We start from the raw sequence: 15,163 nt of genomic DNA, 5'->3' as shown, positions 1-15,163 counted from the left end.
CAGATTGTTGAGGGTGATAGGCTGGTTCTATAAACTGCTTAGAGAATGCAGTAAAACACTTTAAAGAGGTATATAAGTCTAAGCGTTATTGCTATTTCTGTACGACTGCCAAAGAAATTACAAGATGCATTAATCAGAATTCAGGCTGACTCAGGAATGCCTTTATTTTGTGGAAGAAGGCAAGTTTCTGGATTCCTGAACTTGTAGCATTAGAGCAATTGCTGGTTGTATAGAAGCTGTAACAAACCAGCAACGGACAGCTCCCTCTTTCTGATGGAACAGATGAGACAGGACTTCCAGCCACCCTCCTCCTTTTTTTCCATCTTCCTAGAGTTAAGATTCAACTCACCTGCCCCACAGAACCTCGCTCCAGAGGTTCGTGGAAATGGAATATTGGAATCCTGATAGGAGCCGTAGGCATTGGAGACCCTCGGAAAGGTTGGCAAAGGCGGCGTTACGGAATTTGGGAGTGCATAGGGGTCGCTGGAGGAGCTGTCTTCCTGGTTCTGAAAAGACATGGAATTAAGACACTCGGGGGATTTTCCCCCCCACCCCCCCCACTTAACAGCAACCCCTTCTCATAAAGGCCTCCCTGGATATCAAACCAGGAATGGGCAGCGTGTGGGTTATGTATGACTCCCTATCTCCCTGTCTGCACCTCCACAATCCAGACCACAACATTTGAGAGCCAGTTTGATCTAGTGCTTAAGGCATCAGCCTAGAAGTCAGGAGATAATAAGTTCTAGTCCTGCCTTAGCCATGAAAGCCATCTAGCTGCCTTTAATTTCATCACCAGGAGACAGTGAGTTCTAGTTCCCCCCCTTAGCCACGAAAGCCAGTTGATTGACTTGGGCCAATCCCTTGGTATAGGGTTTCCTGCCTAAGCAGGAGGTTGGATTTGAAGACCTCCAAGGTCTCTTCCGACCCTGTTATTCTATTCTATTCTATTCTATTCTATTCTATTCTATTCTATTCTATTCTATTCTATTCTGTTCTGTTCTGTTCTGTTCTGTTCTGTTCTGTTTTCTGTTCTATTCTATTCTATTCTATTCTATTCTATTCTATTCTATTCTATTCTATTCTATTCTAAATAATTATGATGTCATGTAGTGTGTTGGACTGGTACTTCCCACTCCTTCCAATAACCATTTGAAGACAAGAGCCTTTGTGAGGTTTAACACATTTATTTTGGGTACCCGGAAATATTTCCTACTCCTGCCAAAGATATAAGCCCATACAAGCTTAAGCACTTTTGTTATGCAGGCCTCCAGGGGCTAAACAAAGAGAAATGCAACTCTTTTAGGAAACAAACTGCCTGACTTCTGTTGCACTTAAGAAGCAGAATAATTTTTAATGTTCCTTCTATCAGAAAAGAGTCTTTAACTCTGATCAGGAGATACAAACTTTGTTTTGCCCTACTCTTTTGACAAAGCTGTGGGCTGGAAAGAAGAGACGGCAGGGTGGACAAGCAGCTCAGATTGCGAGCATGCATACACCATAACTTCAAAATGTAGTCCTAAGTACCTTTTGGAGGGTGGGGAATTCTAGGAGTTTAAGTCCACAGGTGTTAAAGTCTTAACGTGGCCAAGAGTGGATGCCCCTGCTTTAAACAGTGCTAAGCAACTAGTCATAAATTGAGGACTCCCCTAGCCTGCCCAGAACCTTCCATGCCCTTTTAAGAACCACAAGGTCCTTAATGCTTTCCACTTTTCCAGGGCCAGAATTAAATTTCTCCACCAGGGATGGCAATCGGATTGATACAGGCAGAGCACATTTTGGGGCGCACATTTCCTACCACAACAGACTCCAGGCAGGAGACCAGCTGGCGTAGACATGGCTCCAGGCAGCACTGGTTGCGTTTCACTTTCTGCATGGAAGTGTCCTTCAAGATCTGAAAGAGATCCCAGATGTGGGTTGAATTGTTTTCCGAGCCTGCACACCAGAATTCCAAGCTGTGGAACTGTCACGGGTGGGCCATTAATTTCCCCAAAGGGCCACATGAGGAGGCCTGCCGCAGCTCCCATCGGTAAGGAACTCCGGCCGGCGGGTTCAGAAGAAGGGCCTTCTCTGCTGTGGCTCCTGCCCTTTGGAACACCTTGCCCCCTGAGATGAGATTGGCTCCCATCCTTCTGTCCCTCCGCAGAAGCCTGAAAACCTGGCTCTGCTGGATGGCCAGGGGCTCTGGTGGTGGAGAATCACAATGGAGATGGAAGCTGTTGAATAAAGAGGCAATCCCACCTCTTCCCCCCACCCCCTCAACATCCTGTTCCCTCCCTCCCCATCTTTTAACTATATTTTATTTTGACAGGGATTTGCCATTCACTACAAGAATGGGCAGCATATAAATTAGACAGATGATAGATAGATAAATGGATGGATGGGTAGGTAGGTAGATGATTGATCGATAGATTTATTGACACGCAGGCAGGCAGGCAGGCAGGCAAGAAACTGGAACTGATGTGGAGCTGTTCACAGAGTCATTCACTACAAGATGGGTAGCATATAAATTCATTCAATCAACCAACCAGTCAATCGGCAGACAGACAGACGGGAAAATGGGACTGTTGTGAGAGGCTGAACCAAAGTGGGAAGATGTGTAGGCATGCACACACATATATGTAAATTGAAGAAGAAAAATAGCAGTCATCTTCAAAATGAAAGCAATCCACGCGGGCCGACAGGGACACCCAAACAGCCCAATGTGGCTTGGGGGCTGTTAGGAATATAAGTCACCTAACAGGTATTTGGGTTAGAAATATATAAACCAGGATAAACATTGTAGTACTATATCTTTAAGGGAATGCAAGAGCATGCAATTGGGTGTGGTTTCTCAAACAGCCATAAGATGGAGCCAGAAACCTGGGTTGTTTAGTCTTAGTCTTAATCTCAAAAGAGAGTGTGTCTCCATCTCTGTTTCCTTCTGTTGGAAAGTATTGCCGTAGCTCCATTTCTTCTAATTGACTGATATTACTGGATTTAATGTAAGTCTGATACTGAACTGTTTGTGACACTGGAATTTGATATTTGGATTATCCCTGGATTGAAAACTGACTGATTTACCTGTGAATGACTTTGGACTGCTTGTTTTGAACTTTGCTTAAACCTTTATTGAAAGTAAAAAAACCTACATTTATTGTAGTGTATCTGTGTGCTGTGTGTGTATTATTCCAACACTACTCTCAAATACGTCTCCCTGTATGCGCTCATTCTCCTAACGGGGAATGACCTCAACAGGAGCCATAAAATGCCTAGGCAGGCAAACCAGATGCTTGTTGATAATAGCAATAGCACTTAGACTTTTATACTGCTTCTCAGTGCTTTACAGCCCTCTCTAAGCAATGTGCAGAGTCAGCCTCCCCCCCCCCCCAACTATCTGGGTCCTTATTTTACCCATCTTGGAAGGACGCGAGGCTGAGTCAACCTGGAGCCTGGGGAGATTTGAACTGCCAAATTGAAGGCAGCCAGCAGAATTAGCTGCAGCATTGCATTCTAACCACTGCACCGTCACAGCTCTTCTAATAAGACACCCCTGGCATATGCCTCCCCCCCACCCGCCCCAGCTCTTGCTAACCACCTTCTCTCAGGAAAGCTGCTTAGGTGCAGACCTACCTTCAACAACTTGGCCTTCATGGTGGAAGGGATTGTGGTCTGGTTGACAAACTGGAAGGAGGGGGCAGCGTTGTTAGGATACTGTGCAGGGAACATCACCAGCATCTTCACCCTGTGGTTGCTGAGGTGCACTGAGACCGTGCAGTTCCTATTGACCGCGTCCATCTGCCAGAGCCAAGCGGGAAAGAAATGTTAGGAGAGGCTAACATCGGGTTCACCCTGCCTTCTGCTGGCATTTCCTTACAAGGGTCGGTGGCTGGAAGAGGAGAGCAAAGGTGCTCCTGGTAGGGCAACCTGATCCTATACGAAGGTAAGGAGACGAGAGGTTATCTGGAAGGATGAAGTCAGAGATGCCTTTAAGGAAGGAAATATCTATCTCCAAATTGTTGGAAGTGCAAAGATGTATCAGGCACATTTTTTCACATGTGGTGGACCTGCAATGCTGCAAAAAAGTATTGGAGGCTGATCCAGACATGGGTGGAACAAATGGTGGGAGAGTGTATTCCATTTAAGCTGGCATTTTTTCTCCTAGGAATAATACCAGAAAGAGTACTTGTGTTGACGGCAGCTGGAATAATATATGCGCAATACTGGAAGAAGGAAAGCATACCGCCAGATACAGAGATAATAAGGAAAATTATGGCCTGTGCAGAATCGGACAGGTTAAGCCTAGAATTAAAAAAACAAGGGGGGAATCTGAGTACTATGAAACGTGGAATAAATTCTATCCGTGGTTGCATAGAAAAAGGCAAGGTTGGAACATAAGTAGCTACGATGATCAGAATAATTAGTAAACAATGTATCAAACAAGAGGATTGTAAATAGTAAAGTAAAATGTGTATAACGATTGTAATGCCGGAACGGCTACACCGTGTTGTATTCTTATAATTAAAATTTAAAAAATAAACAAATAAAAAAGAAAGGAAAATATCTTTTGGTGTAGTGCAGGGGTCTTCAAACTTGACTGCTTTAAGACTTGTGGACTTCAACTCCCAGAATTCCTCCTCTAGTCATGTTAGCTCAAGAATTCTGGGAATTGAAGTCCACAAGTCTTAAAATTGCCAAGTTTGAAGAGCCTTGGTGTAGTGCCTTGATGTTCTCGCAGCTTGGTGGTTTGTTTGCAGACTTTTCCTTATCCAGTCTGGTAACATCTTCAGTGCTAAAAGGGAGTGGGCTTTGCCCTCCGTTAATCTTGTAAGAGTAACACCAAGATTAATATTAGACCAACGATCAAGAAGCAAATCAAATACCCCAGTGAAGGAACCACCAACTCAGACAATCAAACAGTAAACAAGAGACCAGTCAAAAAACTACCAAGAACACTCCCACCAACACTGATGGGACAAGTCTGTTGTATATAAACAGAAAGTAAACCCCACTCTCTTCAAGTGCTGATCTTGTTCCCTTGTTGGGCAATGAAACGCCTGCAAGAAAAAAAACACCAAGCTCAGAGAGCACCAAGGACAGCACCTCTCCCAAGGTTGCCAATCAGAACAGGTTTTGCGCATCCCTAAGGGAGGGTGGCTGGACGACAGCCACAACGAAAGAAAAACAGGAAAGAGAAGGACGAAGGCGAGCGATCTCCAGGAATTAATAGGCAATTCCAAAATCCTGTGTTCTATCCAGGAACCAGATGAAAGTTGTTTTTCTCACCTCCATATTTACGTTGCGGATTTGCACGTTGATCAGAGAGAACTCCTGCTGTAAGGTTTGAGGCAGCCCCAGCTGGTCCAGCTTCTTTCCCACCAGGAAGGTTTTCTGGGAATCTTCTTTGAAAACTGTAAAAAGAGAGGAGAATCTTTGGGCAGGGCAGGAGAGCTCTGGGCATAGAAGGCAGCATAAACACTGGGGGGAAAGGGAAATGGATTGTTTTGGGAGCAGGCCCAGGCTCTGCAAAATACGGCAGAGGAAAAAGAAACATTCCAGGTGGACGGGACTGGCTTCTTCCTAAATTGTGAAGGAATCTTTGCATCGTCACATTAGGCTTACAGGTAGTAGCACTAAGGCTGACCTGGCTAAACAGGGCTGGATGAAGTCAAAAGCTCACTTCCTTTCATTCAGGAAGTTGCTTAAAAGCTCTATGTCCTTAGAGCTCACAGCACTGTTAGAGACCCACTTTACAGTGTTTATGTCGTTTCCCTCTGGAAGGAGGTTATAGATTCTGCATCAGCTTTATCCCTAGGCCAGGGGTCTCCAACCTTGGCAACCTTAAACCTGGTGGACTTCCACTCCCAGAATTCCCCAGCCAGCTTTGCTTAAAGTTGCCACGGTTGGAGACCCCTGCCCTAGGTCAGGGGTAGGGAAACTTGGCTCTTTTATCACTTATGGACTTCAACTCCCAGAATTCCTGAGTGAGCCATAAAAGGTTCCCCATCCCTGGCCTACTGGTTTTTCAGTTGTGAGGGAAATCAATTTTTGATTTGAATGGGACTATTTAATATACAAATGTAGGACATATCAGGAATTCTGGGAATTGAAGTCCATAAGTGATAAAAGAGCCAAGTTTCCCTACCCCTACCTTAGACTATTCGTCTGGTAAACTTGCAAGATTTGTTTATCTCACTATGTACATGTATGTGTATGTATGTATGTATGTATGTATGTATATATATATATATATATATATATATATATATATATATATATATATATATATATATATATATGTACATGTATATATATATACATGTATGTACACTATATACACATATATATACACTATGTACATGTGTATATATGTACATAGTGTATATGTACATATATATAGTGTATATACATATATATACACTATATATATACATATATATACACTATGTACATGTATATATATATATACATGTATATATATAACGACTCTGTAGTTTCTTCCCCAAACCCCAAAAACTTTAACCTTAGACTGTCTACTATTGACCTCACCCCTTTCCTAAGAGGTCTGTAGGGGGCGTGCATAAGCGCACCAATGTGCCTACCGTCCCTGTCCTATTGTTTCTCTTATTCTTCTTTTATTTTTCTTATATGTACCCATTTCATGTATTCACAACTATGTATACACTTATACTTATTATCTTGTAAACAATTGGCAAATCAAATAAATAAATAAATAAATATCCAAACTAGACTGTATTGTTTCTCTGTGTGGGTATATGCATAATTTTGTATTTATTTATTTTATCATGTTCATGTAGTGTATATTGAGACCTGTATGCAATGAAATTTCATTTTAATATATGCTGTTTAGTGTACATTCAAAGTGACAAGTAATTATTCTATTCTATTCTATTCTATTCTATTCTATTCTATTCTATTCTATTCTATTCTATTCTATTCTATTCTCCTCCCTCCCCCTCCTACTCTACTCTACTCTACTCTACTCTACTCTACTCTACTCTACTGTATTTTATTCTATTGTATTCTAATTTCATATTCTATTCTATCCTATCCTATCCATAATTTTGCCAGGGACTCGTCAGGGAAGTTAATGGGCCAACCCAGGAAGTTAAAAACAACGACTCTGAAATATAGCAACAATAAGCCATGTTCCCAACCTTCTGCCATGAAAATCGCTTGGGCACATCCGGGAGTCAAGCATAATTTGAATGTATCTTTTACAAGACAGCCACTCTGAAGTAGTGGTTAGGGTGCTGGACTAGAGACTAGGAGACGATGAGTTCTAGTGCCTTCTTAGGCAGGAAAATTAGCTGGGTGACTTTGGGCCAATCACCAGGAGACTGGGAGTTCCAGTCCCGCCTTAGATATGCAAGCCAGCTGGATGACTTTGAACCCAGCTCAACCCACCTCACAGGGTTGTTGTTGTAGGGAAAACAGGAGGAGGGAGAAGAATTGGGCATGTTTGTAGCCTTGAGTTATTTATAAAAATAGCAAAGACTAAATTAGAAAATGTAATAAATAAATACATGCATTTTAATCTTGGGCAGCGATGATCAAAGTTCCATCTTTTTTAAAAAAAAAAAATATGCATGTGGAGTCCAAAGATTTCCCACTCCACCCTAAAATGAATGGATCATTTACCACCACCCCTTACCCCAGCCCCCCACAGACACTAGGACTCACTTTCCTCCTCTCCGTGGGTGAAGTTCTGCTGGGCCTCTGACTCTTGGACTGGCAGGGCCTTGTCTGCCTCGGGCAGGAGGGAAATCCCACCAATCAGCTCCTCCACCCCCTCCAAGAGGTCACTGGAGCATAACTGGAACAAGAGGCAATGAAGGTAAGCGCAGTGCAGCCAAGCCGAGCCAAAGCTAAGCCAACACCAGGTGAGCGAACAAGGGAGGGGGAAACGGCAGGTCCCAGTCTGGAAGGAAGGGCAGGTCCTGGGGCTTATGGTAGAGTTTGTTCAGTGACGGTTCGAAGTTACAGTATCACCGAAAAAGGGACTTATGACCCTTTTTCACACTTATGGCCGTTGCAGCATCTCCGAGGGTCATGTGATCAAAATTCAGGATGCTTGGAAACTGATCTGTATTTATGACGGTGGCTGTGTCCCAGGGTCATGTGATTCTCTTTTGAGACCTTCTCGCAATCATGTTCCCAATTTAACAAGGGCAGTGATTCACTTAGCAACGCCTTGAAAAGTTGTAAAATGGGGCAAAACTCGCTTAACGGGAATTTTGGCCTCGATTGTGGTCGTAAGTCTAGGACAGGGGTCCCCATCTTGGCAACTTTAAGACTTGTGGACTTCAACTCCCAGAATTCTCCAGCCAGCATAACATCGCTGGCTGAGGAATTCTGGGAGTTGAAGTCCACAAGTCTTAAAGTTGCCAAGTTTGGAGGCCTTTGGTCTAGGACTCCCTGTACTCTCACCCCTTTGAGTCGATCCAGAACAGGAAACAGACTTGACGAGAAGTCTAAAACTAAGTTTTGAGACAGGCTCAGGATCTTTGCAAGTCTGCTTCTTTTTTCCTCCCCTCCTGATGTACCCCAGTCAGGAGCGATGCGGCCTGATCTCTGCTCCTATCTCCTTTCCCAGCCCTCCAGCCTTGCTTCTGTGTAACAGCCTCTGAATATCTTCCCCCAAGGTGATCTCTAGGGCTGCCTCTTTCTACTGCTCTACTGAGATGAAGCTGCATCTACCTCTTTGTCAGCTGATGAATTGCTCCGCAGCATCACAATACTGATTTAGTTTAGTTTAGTTTAGTTTAGTTTATTGTCATTGTACATCGTACAACAAAATTAAATACCTCCAGTGTACTATACAGTAGGATTCAATATGGTTACTGCCCTGGGACAAAAGCTGTTTTTCAGCCTATTTGTCCTTGTTTTTATTATTCTGTACTGTCCGCCAGATGGTAATAGTTCAAAAAAAGGGGGTTCCCAGGATGAGATGGATCTTTGAGGATGTTTTGAACTTTTTTAAGCCAGCGAGAGCTGTAAAGCTCTTCCAAAGAGGGGAGAGGGCAACCAATGATCCTCTGGGCAATGACATTCACCCTCTGGAGTGCTTTCCTATCTGCCCCTGTGCAATTGGCAAACCATACAGAGGTGCAGTAAGTTAAGATACTCTCTATGGTGCAGCGGTAGGAGGTCACCAGCACTTTTTCATTCAGTTGTTGTTTTCTGAGAAGCCTCAGGTAATATAATCTCTGCTGGGCCCTTTTTGACCAGGGCTGCAATGTGGGCACCCCAGGTCAGGTCCTCTTTTTGGGTAACACCCAGAAACTTAAAACTGGCCACTTGCTCCAAAGGTTCCATTTGTTGGCTGCCTCCTTTCTCATTTGCCTGTCTTTCAGATTAATGACCACAGTTGCCTATCTAATGTTCTCAAAACCTTCGCGCTAAGTTTGGCCATCAATTTGTCCTCCTCACTGTGACCAGGACGCAAAGCCAACACACTACAGAGGAGGATAAGGACTTTGCCCAACAACGCTATACAGCAGGGGTGTCAAACTCGATTTCATTGAGGGCTGCATCAGGGTTGTGTTTGACCTCGAGAGGTGTGGGGGGGACGACGGGGATGTGGCAAGGGTGAGGGTGGCCAGCTCAACGTCACTCAATCAGGCTCCATTTTCGCTGGCAGACAAACCACAGGCCAGTTCTTCGCTGTTTTCAGGGCGGGCCAGCAGGCCAGGTCTAAGCACCCCGGCTTGAGTTTGACACCCCTGCTATACAGCCACCTTCCACAGGTGCCTTCCTTTCATTCTCTTCCAGAATGATAAAAGAGTTTTCCACTGCAAAGGTCTGGCCCTCCCCAGTTACTGGTCCCTGAATCCGCCGTAAATCAACCGTAGGGAAAACACATTTATGGAAATATATAGGAAACCCCAAGAAGTAACCTGCCAGACCTACAGTGGGAAAGAGGAGCCCAGGCAGTTGCATGGACAGGGCTCTTATAATTTCAAGCCGGGGCCAGGAAAGAATTCCGAATCCTTAAGACTTACCCGCTGTAGCTGACAATCCACTCGCCACATCCGAAGGGTCTGGTCTCGAGACCAGGTGACCAGCTGATAGTCCTTTGACCCTTAAAGGAAAAGAGGAAATGCCTGTCATACACTATGTAGGCCTGCTTTTGAATTCAAAGGCAGGAAAAAGTCAGAATCTATGGAAAATGAACCAGGAAAAAAGAGTCAGCAATATATTTGTGTACATAATGTTGCACAAATCTCCCACCTTTTAGCCTTGGAGTGAAGGAACCTACACAGGAAGGGCCTTTCAATCTGCCCTAAACCTCAGAGAGAAAAGGACTGGCTAACAGCAGTACCAAAAGTACTTAGCCTTATATACCGCTTCCCAGTGCTTCCCAGCCCTCTCTAAGTGGTTTACAGAGTCAGCCTATTGCTCCCAACAGTCTGGGTCCTCATTTTACCCACCTCAGAAGGATAGAAGGCTGAGTCAACCTCGCTGCATTCTAACCACTGTGCCACTATGACAGGAAGGAAAAGGAAGGAAGGAAGGAAGGAAGGAAGGAAGGAAGGAAGGAAGGAAGGAAGGAAGGAAGGAAGGAAGGAAGGAAGGAAGGAAGGAAGGAAGGAAGGAAGGAAGGAAGGAAGGAAGGAATAGCAATAGCACTTAGGTTTATATACTGCTTCAAAGTGCTTTCCAGATCTCTCTAAGTGGTTTACAGAGTCAGCCTCTGGCCCCCAACAATCTGGGTCCTCATTTTACCGACCTTAGAAGGATGGAAGGCTGAGTCAACCTTGAGCCAGTCAGGATTGAACTGCTGGCAGTCAGCAGAATTAGCTTGCAATCCTGCATTGTAACTACTGTGCCACTGTGGCTCCAAAGGACATCCTTATGTTTTCTTGATTTAAGTGGAAACAAAGCTGGGTTGCACTGAGGGTCTGTTCCTTAAACAACACGAAAACTTTTAATTGGACATTGACTGATAACAGGGCTTGGCCAGAGGAGAAAGGGAAAGGTGATTGTATCCTTTGCGCGCCAGACTGGCAGATTTGGCTTTGCTACTTCTGTAACCACTTTTGTTTTCAGCAAAAACAATGGAAAATAATGGGCCAGGAGCCTTTCTTCACTAACTAACTCAAGTGGGATGGGTCACATTGAATAAAAACAATGTGGGATGAAAATAACTATATACAGCAGCAAGAATTGCACTCGCACAATCTTGGAAAATGGCCACTATACCGACAGATTGTTTAGTAATCTGTAAAAATTTTGATTGTGCAGAAATGGACAAACTTACTGTAGAATTAAACAATAAGGAAGACTCGGAATATTATTCAACTTGGGATAACTGGTATCAATGGACAGATAGCAGGAATATGAAACAGATAGATTAGAATAAGATATAAACTTTGTGTCTGTGTGTGTATGTATATATATATATATATGTGTGTGTGTGTGTGTGTGTGTGTAATTGTCTGAAAATGTATAAATATAGTTAAGATTTTTGTACTGTCAAAGATTGATGGTGAATTGTACAAACCTATTTTTTATAGATTTGTTTTTTAATGTTTAAATTTCAATAAAGGTTTAAAATTAAAAAAAGAAAAGAAAATAACTATATATAAAGTGGGAATCTGTTCAGCTGAGTTCACTGTTCCAATAATAAGGAGAGAAGACGCCCTCCCCCCGCCATCCCCAGTTACACACCTTCCTTCTGTTTCCTCCATTGGAATTCTAGCACAACATCGTCATGCCCCACAAAGGTGTGGACTGGTGTGTTGAGATCGCACACATCCCAAAGGAGGAGGCTGTTCTCTCTTCGAAGCTGCGGCACCATCACCGTCACCAGCCCATTGCTAAAAGGCTAGGAAGGGGAAAGAAGGGAGGTTAATGGTTCGCCTCCTTCTCGTTTTTCCAGGAGGTCTGCAGTTGTACAGGACCGCTGGGGAGAATAGCGTTGTAGGCGAATATCCAGGCCCAGGAAAATGTTGCAGGATCCAATTTGAGGCTTTGTCTTCCGAACTTTCAGACACATGCTAGAGCCCATCCACAGGGAACTTACCTGGGTGCTTAGTGGCATAGCACACACAGAACAGCACAAAGCACGCAGAGAAGTTCCTTGAGGATGGGCTTCAGCACGAGTCCTCTGGTCCTGCTGACCGACACAGATTGGATCCTGCAGAACGATGTGTGTTTACAAGCTTCCTAACCTCTCACAGTAAGTGGGCAGTAATTAAAGCAGCCTATGGGTTTCCTCCACAATTCTTTCCTTTGCGTCCTCAATCTCCTTCTCCGTAGCTGGGTGTTGTGGTTCGCCTGCAGCAGGTGCCGACGGCTGAGGCCTCGGAGAGCGAGGACTCGGATGAGGGGCCTGTGTGTGATGCAGGGATGGGGCCAGGACCATCAGGCAGTGGAGTGCTGCCTTCGGAGATGGTGGGGGCTGGAAGCAGCGATGAGGAGGTTCCCGAGGAGCCTGTGCCAAGTTCGCATGTGCGCAGGATTGCTCATAGGAAAGAGCAGCTACAACAGCACGGGCGACTCGGGAGTAAGGCTGCAAGGTAATGGCCCCTCCCTTAAGACAGAAAAGCCAGCTGAGAAACAGGAGTTCTTTGCAGGAAGCAAAGAAATTTTTGCATTCAAACCTTGTAGACGTTTGGAATATTTTGGTTGACGTTTGGAGTCTCTTTCTGTTTGAAATATTTCTTAGTAACTTTATCTGGTGTTCTTGGCAGCCTTGCACAACCTTGGCAAGGCTCGTTCTTATTAAAGACAATTAGTTTAAAACAGCCTTTTTACCGGGAAGGAACGGAATTCGTAAAGAATCATTAAAAGGTTTTGCTGTTACCTCTGTTTGGTGTTTGTTTCCTTGGAACAAAGTTTGGGTCAGAACACTGGGAGTGTCCCTGAGTTACGATTCTACCTTTGGTTTTAGTAGGCAGAGGTTGAAGATTATAAAGTTTAAGGCAAAAAATGTGTGTAGAGTAATGGTGAACATAATAGCAAGCAACACTGGAGATCACATTAGTGGGCATCTCTTATCACCATGATGTACCTCTTGTAGACCTTCCTTGCCCAGAGGAACACAAAGAAGAGACACGGTCCCAGAAGACAACGCTACTATATTTAAGGCTTCCCCTGCCCAGCATTGCCAGCTTATCCCAGCCAAGGAATAGTGGAAGCAGCCACCGTGCCAATCAAATATTTCGGTTTGTTTAGCTTGGCACTGTCTGTGCAAGCCTTTAAAGTACTATCTCCCAGATCTGGACTGCAGCTTTCTTCTCCAGAGCAACCAAGGATGACAGGAATTGCAGTTAAACACACAGTTGGAGGCACATCAACTGACAACAGGTTTCGGGCCAAACTGTTGTCTTTCCCAACCTTGCCAGGAGAATGAACTCCCGGTGTTGGGTATGGGAAGGATTGTGTGAATGTGGGTGTTCTACTGTGAGCTGCCATCTTTCCCCACAAGCAAAGAGTAGGCAATGGGAACCACCTGGGAACACAGGTAACTCTTTGCAGCTCCTAGAACATGCCACAGATCACACCACCAAAATTTAATAGAAGCCACCCGAAGGCAACTGTGAGTAGTTTTTTTGAAAAAAAAAGTCTACAAATAAAGTAAATGCCACTAGCAGCCTCAAAAAACTTAATTTAAAAAAAATCCCCCCCCAATCAAACACCTCAAAAGTAAAACAGATGGAGCCCAAACCTGAAAGCAAAGATGAAAACCTCCTAGAATGCATATGGGTCAACATAAAAGAAAAAAAGAATGACATGGCCATAGGTGTATATTATAGGCCACCCAATCAAGCAGAAAAAATAGATGTCCTTTTTGCCAGCCAACTAACAAACATATGCAGGAAACACACAACAACAGTAATAGGAGACTTCAATTATCCTGATATCAATTGGAAAACTAATTCTGCACCAAGTGAGAAATCAAATACGTTCCTAACTAACCTAGCTGACAACTTTGTTGTCCAAAAGTTTGAGGGTGAAACTAGAGGGACAGCCATACTGGACTTAATTCTTACAAACGGAGAAGTGATAGAGGGAGTTGAAACTGCAGGAACCTTGGGTGAGAGTGACCGTGTCATACTAGAATTCAACAGAACACACAAACAAGCAACAGAACATAATGACACCAGAGTCTTGGATTTTAAAAGAGCTGATTTCAATAAACGCAGAGAGAACTTGGGAAAGATTCCATGGATGAAAATCCTAAAGGGGAAAACAACTCAAGAATCTTGGGAAACTCTAAAAAGTATGATCATAGAAGCCCAGACCAGCACAATACCACTGAGAAAGAAAAACAAGAAATGCAAGAAGAAACCAGCATGGCTGCACAAAGATCTTTCTGGCAAATTGAAAGAAAAAAAGGACAAGTACAAAAAATGGAAAGAAGGACATACAACTAAGGCAGAATATCAGCAGATAGCCAAAATCTGCAATGACAAAGTCAGGATAGCAAAGGCTCAGAACGAACAAAGACTTGCAACAAAAGTCAAAGATAATAAAAAAAAGTTTCAGCCAACATATAAATAATAAGAAAAAATTAAGGAAACAGTCGGTCCACTAAAGAGAGAAGATGGCAAGGAAGTAACAGGCAACAGAGAGAAAGCAGAACTGCTTAACTCATTCTTTGCATCTGTCTTCACGCAAAAAGAAACTATAGCTCAATCCACCAAAAACATCTGTAAAAGACAGACCAGAAATAAAAGTTAAAATAAGTTAAAAAATAGTAAGAGAACACCTGTCTGATCTTGAAGAAAACAAATCACAGTGGCCTGATGGATTACATCCCAGAGTTTTAAAGGAGCTGGCAGAACCACTGCACCATATCTTTCAAAAATCCTGGAGCACCAGGGAACTACCAGAGGACTGGAAAAGAGCTGATGTGGTTCCCATCTTCAAAAAAAAAAAAGGGGGGGGGGAGAAATAGACTCAGGAAACTACAGACCAACCAGCCTAACATCAATACCCGGGAAGATACTGGAAAAGATAATAAAAAAACAGATCTGCCAACATCTAGAAACAAGTAAAGTAATAACTAGCAGTCAGCACGGGTTTGTTAAGAACAGATCATGACAAACCAATCTTATTTCATTCTTCAACACAGTGACTAAATTAGTAGACCAGCAAAATACTGTGGACATAATATATTTAGATTTCAGCAAGGCATTTGACAAAGTAGACCACA

At 43.6% G+C, this 15,163-nt stretch overlaps 1 protein-coding gene across 8 annotated transcripts in view; it reads right to left on the bottom strand.

Annotated features, from left to right (window-relative positions):
* The window catches only part of WDR59 (WD repeat domain 59), a 90,803-nt gene that overhangs the window by 44,794 nt on the left and 30,846 nt on the right, over positions 1-15,163 (bottom strand). For all 8 annotated transcript variants that reach the window (XR_015750657.1, XR_015750656.1, XM_087971765.1 and 5 more), the window contains exons 10-16: positions 11,671-11,827; positions 10,002-10,081; positions 7,681-7,813; positions 5,263-5,387; positions 3,610-3,774; positions 1,796-1,891; positions 350-506 (exon numbers count right to left, since the gene is read on the bottom strand). Coding sequence is in view for 6 of the 8 variants with exons in the window: in XM_087971765.1 (XP_087827891.1) it covers positions 350-506; positions 1,796-1,891; positions 3,610-3,774; positions 5,263-5,387; positions 7,681-7,813; positions 10,002-10,081; positions 11,671-11,827 (913 nt within the window). In the remaining 2 variants the exon portion in view is untranslated. The remainder of the gene's footprint in view (positions 1-349; positions 507-1,795; positions 1,892-3,609; positions 3,775-5,262; positions 5,388-7,680; positions 7,814-10,001; positions 10,082-11,670; positions 11,828-15,163) is intronic.

The sequence above is a fragment of the Notechis scutatus genome, chromosome 9 (genome assembly GCF_049901735.1).
Source record: "Notechis scutatus isolate UNSWTSFEM ecotype Mainland chromosome 9, rNotScu1.2, whole genome shotgun sequence".
In the NCBI taxonomy this organism is placed as follows: Eukaryota; Metazoa; Chordata; class Lepidosauria; order Squamata; family Elapidae; genus Notechis; species Notechis scutatus.
This window is presented reverse-complemented; position numbering and strand designations above follow the sequence as displayed.